This window comes from Chrysochloris asiatica, unplaced genomic scaffold (genome assembly GCF_000296735.1).
Source record: "Chrysochloris asiatica unplaced genomic scaffold, ChrAsi1.0 scaffold00091, whole genome shotgun sequence".
Taxonomy (NCBI): Eukaryota; Metazoa; Chordata; class Mammalia; order Afrosoricida; family Chrysochloridae; genus Chrysochloris; species Chrysochloris asiatica.
The window spans coordinates 7,851,223-7,864,991 of NW_006408609.1; the positions used below are offsets into that span (position 1 = coordinate 7,851,223).

A 13,769-nucleotide genomic window follows, 5' to 3' on the forward strand; every position below is an offset into this window, starting at 1 on the left:
GTGTAAAGATGCAGGGCATAACTAGCATTCTACTGAGCTGAAGAAAGGTCTGAAGTAGATTAGTGCATTTTATGATTTTATTTTAAATCTGTGAGCATATATTATTCCTGTTCAGGGAGATGGTAGAGATGTATGGGGATTTCTGATGCTCCTCTATGACTCTCTCTTCTCTGCTCAAACTTTTGCCCTGCTGAAAACTTAGAAAATGTAAGTGATAATAAATGGTCCTGTATTTCAAAAAGACCACCACTCATCTGTCAGTTTGTCGTACTGTGGTGGCTTGTGTGTTTGTGTGATTCTGGAAGCTATGCCACAAGCATTTTAAATACCAGTGTGGGGCTGTAGGTTAAAGTCAGTTTGAACTGCAAGGTTGGTGGTTCAAGCTCACCAGTTGCTCCTTGGAAACCCTCTAGAGGGTCGTTATGGGTGGGAACCAACTTGCCAACACTTAACAGCAACTGATAATGAAGAGAAATAGCTGTAAAAATCCATTAATAATCAGAACATGGAATGTACAAAGTATGAATCTAGGAAAATTGGAAATTGTCAAAAATGAACTGGAACACATAAACATTGATATCCTAGGCATTAGTGAGCTGAAATGGATGGTTATTGGTAATTTTGAAACTGACAATGAAATGGTTTACTATGCCGGGAATGACAAATTGAAGAATAGTGACATCACATTCATCATCAAAAGAAACATAAAGAATCCTCTTGAAATACAAACCTGTCTGTGATAAGATAATATCCATACGCCTACAAGGAAGACCAGTTAATACCACTCTGAGTCAAATTACACACCAACCACTAAGATCAGTAAGGAGGAAATTCTATCAATTTCTTCAGTTTGAAATTGATCAAAGATGCAATCATGATGTATTGGTAATTACTGGTGATTGTAAAGCAAAAGTTGGAAACAAAGAGGAAGGATAAGTAGTTGGAAACTATGGTCTTGGTGATACAAATAATTCTGGAGATGGCATGATGGAATTTTTCAAGACCAATGATGTCTTCATCGCAAATATTTTTAAAAAAAAAAACACATAAAGATGACTATACACATGGATCTCACCAGATGGCATATACAGAAATCACATTGACTACACCTGTGGAAAGAGAAGGTGGAAAAGCTCCATATCATCTGCCAAAACAAGACCAGGGGCAGACTGTGGAACAGTCAGTCAATTCCTCATATGCAAATTCAGGCTGAAGCTGAAGAAAATTAAAACAAGTCTATGAGAGCAAACATATGACCTTGAATATATTCTGCCTGAATTTAGAGATCATCTGAAGAACAGATTTGATGCATTAGACACTAGGCTGAAGACCAGAAGAGATGTGGGATGACATCAAGAACACCATACAGGAAGAAAGCAAAAAGTCATTAAGAAGACAAGAGCAAAGGAAAAGACCAAAATGGATGTCAGAAGAGACTCTGAAATTTACTCTCCAGAGTAGAGATGCTAAGGCAAATGGAAGAAGTGAGGAGGTTCAAGAGCTGAACAGAAAATTTCAAAGGTCAGCTCAGGAAGAAAAAGTCAAATACTACAATACAATCTATAAAGACCTGGAATTATAAAATTAAAAGGAAAAAGGATGTTCAAGATTTTTCAAGCTGAGGGAACTGAAGTAAGGATTCAGCCTTGACTTGCGGTATTGAAGGGTTCTATGAGCAAAACAAAGAATCATTCAGAAAGCATCAAAAGAAGATGGAAAGAATACATAAAGTCACTGTACCAAAAAGAAATAGTTGATGTTAAACCATTTCCAGGCAGCATATGATCAAGAACCAATGATCCTGAAGGAAGAAGTCCAAGGTACGTTGAAGGCATTGGCAAAGAACAAGGCACCAGGAATAGATGAAATATTAATTGAAAGCTTTCAACAAACTGATGTGGCACTAAAGGCACTCACTCATCTATGACAAGAAATTTGAAGACAACTACCTGGCCAACTGACTGGAAGAGATTCGTGCCCATTCCAAAGAGATGTGACCTAAAGGAATGTGGAAATCATTGGACAATATCATTGATGTTCCAGGCGAGTAAAGTTTTACTAAAGATAATACAAAAATGACTGTGACCATATATTGACAAAGAATTTCCAGAGGTTCAAGCTGAATTCAGAAGAGGATGTGAAACAAGGGATATCACTGCTGATGCTAGAGGGATCTTGTCTGAAAGCAGAGAATATCAGAAAACTGTTTACCTGTACTTTATTGATTATACAAAGACTTTCAATTGTGTGGCTCAAGACAAACTAAGGACAACATTGCAGAGTATGAGTATTCTGGAACACTTAATTGTGCTCATGAGGAACTTGTACATAGACTAAGAGCTAGTTGTTCAAACAGAACAAGGGAACACCGAATGAATTTAAATTCAGAAAGAGATGCACTAGGATTATATTATTCCATCATATTTATTCAAGCTGTATGCTGAAATAATAATCTGGATTATTTGAAGAAAATTGTGGCTTCAGAATTGGAGGGAGACTCATTAACCACCTGCAATATGCAGATGATGCAAGCTTGTTTGGTAAAAGTGAAGAGAACTCAAAATATTTACTGATGAAGATCAAAGACCATAGCCTTTGTTATGGGTTGCATCTCAATGCCAAGAAAACAAAAATCCTCACTGCTAAACCAGTAAACAACATTACAATAAATGGAGAAAAGACTGAAGTTGTCAAAGATTTCATTTTGCTTGGATAAATCAACACTTATGGAAACAGCACTTAAGAAATCATATGACATATTGCATTAGACAAATCTGTCACAGAAGACCTCTTTCAAGGGCTGAAAAGCAACGATCTCAGTATGAATACTAAGGTGCTCCTGATGCAAGACATGGATGTTTTTTTCCTTCACTTTGAAGTATCAGGCACTTAAAGAGTGCTCAGTAAGGTTTTTTTTTATTTTTTTATTTTAACCTTTTATTGTGAATTGAGTGATAGTTTACATGGGAGAGTATCCATTTTGCACTCATCCTATAATATTTGGTTTCATTGCAATGATTACAATTCCTTCCATGCATCATCATTTAACAGTATTTGCTTTTATTCCCTCTGCTTTTGTTGTTGTTGTTTGTCTGTTTTTGATGTACACCAAAACACTCAGAAATACATAATCATTTAAACAATCAAAGGGCACATTCTGCAAGTCTTTCTTCTGGCTGCCAGCACACAGCTTTTCTCTTTCCATAAGTCTAGAGTCCTCAGTTGTTCTATCTCTCCATGCCATGACCTCTGACTCCATCTCTGGTGTTGCTGCTTCTCTGGTTAGGGTTCCAAGGTCTGCTCATGCTTTCTCTCTTGATGGTACTAGGGTCCTCTGTTCCTGAAATGTAAGATTATCTACTCCCCCCTTGATGTTATAAAACTTCTGCCTTTACCATTGTGACAATCACAATTAATCATGATAACAATTACTATTATATCAAAAGAATCCTAATGAGTCTGGAACACTTAATTGTGCTCATGAGGAACCTGTACCTAGACTAAGAGCTAGTTGTTCAAACAGAACAAGGGAACACCAAATGATTTAAAATTAAGTGTGATTTTAAATTTGATTTCCTTTCATCAGACCCGTCTAGACAAGATGAAAATTATTCAGTGGAGATTTTACCTTCACCCATACACTCTGAAACTAAATTCTCTCTTTAAAACTTGTAAGCCAACCACTTCATGCCTTTAGAGCACCCCACCCCCTCATTTTAGGTAACCAATGTCTAAGTTGTCAGTCCCTATCCCTTTACCAATGGGATAGTCTTGATCCTTGATATGAAGACTCCTTCCTTCTCAGTTGGTATTTTGAGTTACTACACCATAAGTATAGGTCAAGTTCAACAAATGGTAGCAAGTTACACTTGCTTCCTTTATCAAATTTCTTTATCTTTCTCTAGTTGAATTCTGGTCATCAAACTACCGAAGCTAGGTCAAATGGGTACTATATGCAAGATTGGGAGTGCCTGTCGTCTCCCTCCACTTCATATTAGCTGGGCACTTTACTCTCAGCTCTAGCCCTCTGTGGCTAGGTCAGAGTCCATGGGCTCATGAGTTCCCAAGTCCCTCCAAACTTCAGACCAACAAGCTATGGTAATTTTAGTAACTTCATATGCATGTGAAACTTGAACAGTGAACAAGGAACACCGTACAAGAATTGATGCATTTGAGCTATGGTATTGGAGGAGACTATTTAAAGTACCATAGACTTCCAAAAGAATAAACCAATCTGTGTTGGAAGAAATACAGCCAGAATGCTCCTGGAAGCCAGGATGGCCAGACTTTGTCTCTTATACTTCAGACATATTGTCAGGAGGAACCAGTACCTGGAGAAGGGAACCATGTTTGGTAAAGTGGAGGGTTGAAGAAAAAGTGGAAGACCGCAACATGAGGGATTTTCACAGTGGCAACACAATGGGCTCAGACGTAGCAATGATTGTGAGGTTGGCCCAGGACCTGACAGTATTTCACTCTGTTGTGCATATGGTTGCTTTGTGTTGGTATCATCTTGATGGCACATTGCAACAACAATATTTTTAAAAGACAGGATGACTCAGGCTTGAGAATGAATGAAGTAAATTTATTAAAAGAAGCCCACAATAACAACACATGTTCACTATCCTGGCCATTCCAGGAGACTTTCAGTGGGATCAATGCAGATACTTCCAAATAGTGCTGAGTTACAAAGTTGTTGTTGTTGTTGTTGTTGTTGTTAAGTATCGTGGAGTCCATTCTGACTCATAGTGATTCTGTACAGGGTTTCTGAGGCTGTAAATCTTTACAGCAGCAGACCGCCTCACCTTTCTCCCACGGAGCTGCTGGTAGTTTCGAACTGCTGACCTTGTGGTTGGCAGTCTGACTCATAACCACTACACTACCAGAGCTCCTTGAGTTACAAAGTAACATAAACAAAAACCACAATTAAAGTCACTGGCATCAAGTCAATGCTAACTCATAGCCACCCTACTGGAAAAAGGGTAACTGCCCTATAGGGTTTCCTAAGCTGTAACTGCCACATCTTTCTCCTGTAGATTAACTCATGGGCTCAGACTGATGGTCTTACTTGTTAGTAGCCAAATGCTTAGCCACTCTGCCACCAGGGCACCTTATAAAACAGCAAATCCACTCTCTGACACATACATAAACTGATGTAATGCTGGAGTCCTGGTGTGGCACTGTGGGTTAATGCACTTGACTGTAAGATCAGTTTGAGCTGCAAGGTTGGTGGTTCAAGCTCACCAGCCACTCCTCAGAAACCCTATGCAGGGTAGCTATGGGTCACAACCGACTCAACAGCACTTAATAATAACAACAACAATGGTAGAGGCACTTATTTGTCTATGCCACGAAATTTCAAGACAGCTACCTGAACAACTGATTGGAAGGGATCCATATTTGCATCCATTCCAAAGAAATGTGACCCAGTAGAATGTAGAAATCATTGAATCATATCATTAATATCACCTGTAAGTGAAATTTTGCTGAAGATAATGCAATGGTTGCAGCAGCACATCAACAGTGAACTGCCAGAGATTCAAGGCAGATTTAGAAGAGGACGTAAAATGAAGGATCTCATTGCTGATATCAGATAGTTCTTGGCTAAAAGTCGAGAATGCTAGAAATATGCTTACTTGGGTTTTATGGACTATGCAAATGCATTCGATTATGTGGATTGTAACAATGGATACCATTTCAAAGTATTCGTATTTCAGAACATTTAATTGTTCTTATGAGGAACTTGCATACAGACCAAGAGGTAGTTGGTTGAACAGAGCAAAAGGATACTGAATGATCCAGGCACCATTTTTATTTGATCTGTATGCTGGGCAAATAATCGGAGAAACTGGATTATATGAGGAAGAACATATCACTAGTATTGGAGGAATATTCATTAGCAAACTGAGATGTGCAGATGACATAAACTCGCTAGCTGGAAGCAAAGAGGACTTAAAATACTTACTGATGAAGATAAAAGACTACAATCTTCAGTATAGATGGCATCTTAATGCAAGGAAAACAAAAATTCTTACAACTGAACCAATAAGTATCATTATGATGAATGGAGAAAAGATTGAAGTTTTCAAAGACTTCATTTTGTTTGGATACACCATCAACATTTTCAGAAGCATCAGTCAAGAAATCAGGGATGTGTTGCATTAGACAAATCTGCTGCAAAAGAACACTTGTTAAAGAGCAAAGTTATCAGTTTAAGGACTAAGGTGCTCCTGGTATTTTCAATCACCTCATATGCATGTGAAAGTGGATAATGAATAAGGAAGATCTTAGAAGAATTATAGTGTTGGCAAGAAATATTATAAGTACCATGAACTGCTCAAAGAACAAACAAACCTGTCTTAGAAGTACAGCTAGACTGCTCTTTAGAAACCAGGATGGCCATACTTTGTTTCTCATTCCTAGAGCATATAGTCAGGAAAGACCAGTCCCTGGAGAAGTACATCATGTGGGGTAAAGTGTAGTAGCAGTGAAAAAGAAGAAGACCCCCAATAAGATGGATTGACAAAGTGACAGCAATAGTGGTCTCAAACCTAACAACTGTGAGGATAGCACAGAAATAGGCAGTATTTCTTTTCGTTGTACATAGTGTTACTATAAATTGGAACAACTCAATAGCACCTAACGACAACAAAAGCAAATATTTACAGAAGTAGAAAGTCGCATCTTTTGCCTACAGAGCAGTTGGTGTTGGTTTGCACTGCCAACCTTTTGGTTAACAGTATAGTGCTTATCCTACAGTGCTACCCTAGTCTTGGTGTGACACTGTAGCATAAACACTGGACTGAAAGGTCAGTTTGAACTACAAAGTCAGTGGTGCAAACTCACCAGCCTCTCCTCAGAAACTCTATACAGAGTCACTATGATCCTGAAAAGACTCAAAGACACTTAACAACAATGAATTCATCAGTTAATTGTGGATGGGGTATGGTGGAAAAATGGCAAAATCTCTGAATTTGTTTCCTCATCTGAATAGCAATGCTAATCTTACCTACCCATAGGCTGTGGGCAAACAGTAAGTGTGAAAAGATAAAGGAGCACAATGCAAAGTGGAATCTGAATGTGTCTACTGATCTCTGGTAGCATAGTGGTTATGAATCGGGTTGTGAACTGCAAGATCAGCAGTTCAAAATTACCAGCTGTTCCACAGGAGAAAGATGAGGCGTTCTGCTCCCGTAAAGATTTACAACATCCGAAACCCTGTACAGAGTCTCTATGAATCGGAACCAACTCCACGGCACACAGCCACCACCACTGATGTGAATGGAAGGTAAAATAGGCTTTCTTGAATGAGAGGGTTTGGAAGGCAGAATTCTAAAGTAATCCTGTCCATCTAGTTTCTTGCACTTGGTGTACATACTAAGTACCCTGCCTTTGAGTGTGGGTGGGGCTGTGAATATGAAGGATTCACACCCATGTTTATATTACATTATATGATAAAAGGGGTTTTTCAGATTAAAGAATGCCTCAAATTAATTGATTTTGAGTTAATTAAAAGGGAGATTATCTGGATGGGTATGACTCAATCAGGTGGGAACTTGTAAAAAAGAGTAAGATTTGAGGCATCAGTGAGCTTGTTTTCTTGTAGCCTGAAGGAGTTAGCCTCCAAGTTGTAGAGAGGGTAATGGCTTTTAGAGCTGAGAATGGTCCTAGTTGTTCTCCAGACACAAAACAGGGACTTCAGCCTGACAACCACAAGGAACTGAATTCTGTCACCAACCAGTGAGCTTAGAAGAGGACCCTGAGCCTCAGACAAGGTCACAAATATGGTTGACACTTGAATTTCAACCTGGTAAGATCCTTAGACAGAGAACCCAATTGGGCCATCCTTGGACTGATTACTTCCAGAACAGAGAGATAATATTAATTTGTGTGGTTGGAAGCCTCTGAGTTTGTAGCAACAGTCTAAATTTGATACAGAGTGTAGGAGTAAGAAGAAGGAATTCAGGAGGGAATATTATTGGGACAAAGATCCCTAACAGCTCTCGATAACCTGCTTCAAAAGTGCTGGAGGAGCCCTTTCAAGACTGCTTTCCAAAAACTTAGCTCTGATGGAGTATTACCTGATATCTCCATTTTCTTTCCCTCTTGCTGGCTCCATAATGTTTATACCTAGCAAGTACCAGACAGAAGAGAGCACCTCCAGCAACCTGTTGGACTATTAGTTTTCAGAAATTTCCTTCCTCCCTAGCTAGGCTCTGTAACTACATTATGTATGTAACCAAATAAAAATACCAAACCCACAACCATCAACTAGATTTCAATTTATAGTGACTTTATGGGCGACAGTAAAACTGCTCCATAGCATTTCAGAAGCAGACTGCCACATTCTCCATAGGAGTAGCTTGTGGGTTGGAACTGCTGACTTTTCAATTAGCAAATCAATGCTTAATCCACTGTGCCTCCAGGGCTCTCAATACCTACCTAACAACAATTAACAATCAAAGCTTGAAGAGAGTGACTCCTCATACCCACACCCAGTCCAGGCATGTTTTGTTTGGAACTCTTGCCACAACAAATGAATTTTCTACTGCTAAGAAGTATACACTCATATCTCCAGCTTCCACTGTGTGTACTTCTTTAAACAGGTTACATGACACAGTATTTGGTAAGCCATATTGAAGGCAGATATGATGTTCACTCACCTTGATTTTGAGGGAGTCCGTATCATAGGGGCTTGGCGTGAAATCTGTGTGCACTCTAGCTCGGCCACAGAATGGTCCTGTGTAGGGACCTTCATCATCAAGCCGAAAACTGTCCCGGTTACTTGTACCATCTGAACAACTTGTTATTCCACCTAATGGAAGCAGAGGTCAACAGATGAGTGCTCATAATATTTTGAACCTGAACCGTCATCTCGACACAACAGAAGAATGAAAATATTGAAGAGTTGAATGGCAACCTTCTGCAGGGTTTCTAATGTCTGATTCCTGTTTCTTGTCACACTCCATTAGTGACCACTGTCCACTGAGCTATTTCTGTCCCTTTTCCAGGCAGCTGGTCCCAATCACCCAAAAACCCTCTCAGTTCTGTCTCTGTGATCTGACCCAACAGCACAGTGTTTTGGAACTTGCTAAAGGAGCTCTGGTAGCGTAGTGGTTATTAATTGGACTGCGAACCGCAAGTTCAGCAGTTCGAAACTACCAGCTGTTCTGCAGGAGAACGATGAGGTTTTCTGCTCCCATAAAGATTTACAGCCTTGGAAACCCTGTACAGTCGCTGTGAGTTGGAACCAACTCCATGGCACATAACAACAACAACAACAAAAGAGGCAGATGGTATGATCTCAAGCCCTGTTCAAGTCAGACAATTAATTTTGTACATGTAAACAAACAGGAACTGATAGCAGCAGTTTGATCTTTGTGTGGTACTGATCATAAAGTGGTCATGGTATGAAACTACAAGGTTTACTGTAACATAACAGTATTGTAGCAAAAAAATGTTCCCCAGACTTCTTATTGTATACCAAATGCCATTTTGAGACAACTTCTTTGCATGTAAAAGTAGAAATTCAGCTTGTACAAATGTGATGAGAAGAGCAGGAAGTGCTTCTGGAAGTCTGTACCCGCCAGCCCCCAAAGTGGTTCAAAAGCATTCTAAACTGGGCTTTTTAAACAGCTCCAAACTCTTGTTTGTTGATTCATTTCCTTTCTGATCATGAGTCTTAGAGAAAGGGAGACAGGACATTCTGGTTCTGCTGCTTGTCTGGGGCAAGAAAGTTTCCTGGTGGAATCAACATGCAGTTTTTCCACCATTCATAGTTATCGCTTCACTTCTTCCTTCAGTTCCCTTGGTGCTCAGTTCTTGGAGGGAACAACCCACTGCTACATATTATGTAAATTAAGTAAAGATTTTCGGAGATGTTCCACATTGCCTATGAGTTTTTATAAAAAAGAAAGGTGAGTTGTCTATTACAGAAGTTACATCACCTAAGATAAAAACTGTGTTCCCAACTCTTCATATTGCCTAATTACCCTAGATCCTGGCTTTACATGGCACATTCTAGTTAATGAAATTCTCCTCACATTCCAGACCACAATCCAGAATCTTAAAACTTGCAGCAGGAAAGAATACTAATAAAATCCGAATTTCACACACTAGGAAATGTGTCTCTCAAATGTTTCTGCACTAGCTATTTTCACAAAATAACCATGGTGCAGCCAATAAGAGAATGGAAATAAAACCCAGGATATTTGAAACATCTGGTCTTTGTGATCCATCTTCAAATAATATAAGCAGTTGTTTTAAATGGAAATGGAAAATAAACTTTGCAAAAACATGTTAAAGCCCTGAAAAGATTAGAGGGATATGTAACAGTTTACATATAAAAAGTCATAAGATATTCTGCTATAACAGTAGTTTTATAATATTGTTGCAGGATATGTAACTAAATCCTGAGTTATTTTTTCCTTCTTAGGAAAATATCAATGTTTATTAAAAATATCATTTTTGGAAATCTGCTAATTCCTTTTTGTCTCTTTGTTGCTTACAGTCCATCATTTAGTATTTATGTATTGTTTTACTCTTTACTCACTAATGTTGGATCAAGACCTAAAAATTAAATGCCAGAATGAATATGAATGGCCTGTACTTTTCAGAATACTTCAGGAGAAAAGGAAGAAAAAAGTGAGAGAGGGAAGGGAAAAGAAAGGGACCAAAGGAGGGAGAGAGTGAAAGAATGGGTAAAAAGGGGGAGAGAGGAAAGGGAAGAGTACAGAGAGGGGAAGATGGAGGGAAAGCAAAAGGGTAGAAGATAACCAGTAAGTATAAGGAGGGGAAGATAAAGAGAGAGGATAGAAACAAACAAACAGGATTTCATTTACTCTGTTTTAAACAATTTAAAATACTTTAACACAAAATAATGCTTCAGTTCTACCCAGCATATATTTTTGTCTTGGGATGCCGATATAATTACCCAACAAAAACTGTTTGAAGTTTATGTCCAGTGACCCTACTGACTGTACTATTAAAAGTTTTAAAACAATACATAATTTTGTCTAGAGTATTATCTAGCATTCTCAGCAATAGAAAATCCATATTGATTCAGCATATCCAGCCTGCTACCTTTTTACCATTTCTCTTATCATACAACTGGAACTTGGTTACGAATTTGATAAACAAGTCCCACAGGAGCTGGTAGCATAGTGGTTACGAGTCAGGCTGCCAACCTCAAGGTCAGCAGTTCAAAACCACCAGCAGTTCCACAGGAGAAAGATGAAGCGTTCTGCTCCCGTAAAGATTTAAAGCCTCAGAAACCCTGTGCAGGGTCACTATGAGTCGGAACTGACTCCATGGTACTTAACAACAACAACAAATCAGACTTCACATCTAGGGTCTTATAATTTATTCAGCAGTCTTACTTGATGAGCTCCGCCCACTGTAGAGACTATCCATGGAGTCACTGGCTTTAAGGGAGACCTTCTCAGTGTGGGTCCCAATCACAGGGTCACTGTTCCTATAAGAGGTGGCATCCTCTCCATCTTCCTCATCCTATTGTAAAACATACCAGAGGTTAAGTGTACAGAACAGATTCCCATGGAGATGTTCACTAGGTGCATTGATTTATCAGACAAGACATATTTTAGCGATAAAATATTTTGGAATATAACAGCATAATATATAAGCATCATTAATCTCTAGTTCACTTCCTAGAAAAACACTCTACAGTATACTCAGAGGAAATCTTTAGATAAAACCAATGTGGAATTCAACTGAAATTATAATGGTTCATTGCAGCAAATTAGGATGAATAGCTTAGCACAAGTAGTTAATCAGACATGTTAGACTTATAGACATCTGTGCTTTATCTTGGGGTCTGTTTCTCAGAGAACCAGAATCAACACACCATAGTATGAAAGCATGGTGGAGTTTTAAATAGGGCATAAATGTCTTCTGATTTTCACATTTTGAGGGCTTTCTAACATCTATCTGGAGGATGGAGTTTAGGTATAACAGTGGAAAATAGGAAGCCAATTAAGTGGTTATTATGGAGTCCTGTGTGGTATCAGCCACTCCTTGGAAACCCTATAGAGAGTCCCTGAGTCAGAACTGTCTCTGCAGCACATAGCAACAACATGGCAATCCAAGTGTGACAGATCAGTGACAGTGTGGAAAACATGAGCAGCTTAAATGGAAGAGTCAACATGCTTTAAATAAACTTTAGAGTTAGAACCTATGGGATATGCTGACATGAACTGATGTGAAAAGCAAGAAAACAAAATAATTTAGAACGATTTTGTGTTTTCAGTTTGTTTATTTCAATTTATAGGATTATACGATTTTGTCTGTTGTAGCTGAGAAGACTGGACAATAAATAGCCTTTTTTGTAGCTGTGTTGTTTATTTATTTTTTAGGCTGATATGTAGAGATTCAAATTTTCAGTTTGGTATACACAAGTCATCCCCAACTGGGTTCTTTTCTGACAACTCTGTCATAAATCGGTTCTGACATTCTGACATAAACTGAATTTTTTTTTTTTTTTTTTTTAGTTTTCATCATCATTGTGTTTTATTATTAGTATCCTTAAAAATCTGATCTGTTTTTTGTCTTTGGTAGATGGAAACATTATGTATAAACTTATACGTCTATTTTAACATTGAATGTAAATATATTACTAATGATAAGGTGCACAAAAGAAAAATAAGAGTCATTAGTGCAATTTTTGTAACTTGAAGCAGAGTTCATAGAAACACACTTGTGAAAAAATCAGCTTATTGATAGTATTTAAAGCCATGAGATAGGAAGAGATTGCATAGGAGGAGAGGGTAACTGAGTAGTGGGTTGAGGCACAACTCTCAGAAAAACTCAGTATTTTGAGGGAGAGGCAAGAAAGAAGAGCCAAGGAAGGAAGCTCTGAGAAGAAAAACCGTAAGCGTGCCCTGGCAAATGAACCAAGAAAGAGAATCTTTGCCGTGGAGGGAAATCATCACCATGTGTCAAGTGTTGACAAAGATGAGGGGAAATTGGAATTCTTACACATTGCTGATGTGAATGGGAAGTGATGTGATTTCTTAGGAAAATTTGCTAGTTTCTCAAAATCTCAAATATTGTTGTTAGTTGTTTTTAGGTGCCATCAAGTCAACTCTGACTCATTGTGACCCAATGCACACCAGAGTGAAACATTGCCCAGTCCTATGCCATCCTCATAGGTGTCATATTTAAGGCCATTGTTGCTGCCACTGTGCCAATCCATCTCGTTTGGGGTATTCCTCTTTTTCACTGATCATCCACTTTACCAAACATAAAGTTCTTTTCCAAACAACACTTCTAAAGTATGAGAGATGAAATCTTGTCATCCTCTCTTCTAAAGATCATTGTGGCTGTGATTCTTCCAAGACAAATTTGTTTGCTCTGCTGCAGTTCATGAAACTTTCCATATTCTTCTCCAACACCATAATTCAAGTGCATCCATTCTTCTACAGTCTTCCTCACTCATTGTCCAACATTCACATGCATATGAGGCAATTGAAAATACCATGGCTTGGCTAGCATGCACCTTTGTCCTCAAACTGACATCTTTGCTCTCAAACACTTTAAAGAGGTCTTTTGTAGCATATTTGTCTAATGCAATTTATTGCCTGATTTCTTGACTGCTATTCCCATGAGCATTGATTGTAGACCCAAGCAATATGAAGTTTTTAAAAATTTCAACCTTTTCTTCATTTATCATGATGTTATTTATTGGTCCCATTGAGATTTTTTTTTTTTTTTTTTTTGTACATTGAAGTGCAATTCATGCTGAAGGATTCCAA

General features: G+C 38.4%; 1 protein-coding gene across 1 annotated transcript in view; it reads right to left on the minus strand.

Moving 5' to 3' along the window:
* Positions 1 to 13,769, minus strand: part of SAMSN1 (SAM domain, SH3 domain and nuclear localization signals 1) — an 84,437-nt gene that overhangs the window by 24,535 nt on the left and 46,133 nt on the right. Inside the window, exons 4-5 of the mRNA XM_006866442.1 lie at positions 11,379 to 11,508; positions 8,664 to 8,815 (exon numbers count right to left, since the gene is read on the minus strand). Of these exons, the coding sequence (XP_006866504.1) occupies positions 8,664 to 8,815; positions 11,379 to 11,508 (282 nt within the window). The remainder of the gene's footprint in view (positions 1 to 8,663; positions 8,816 to 11,378; positions 11,509 to 13,769) is intronic.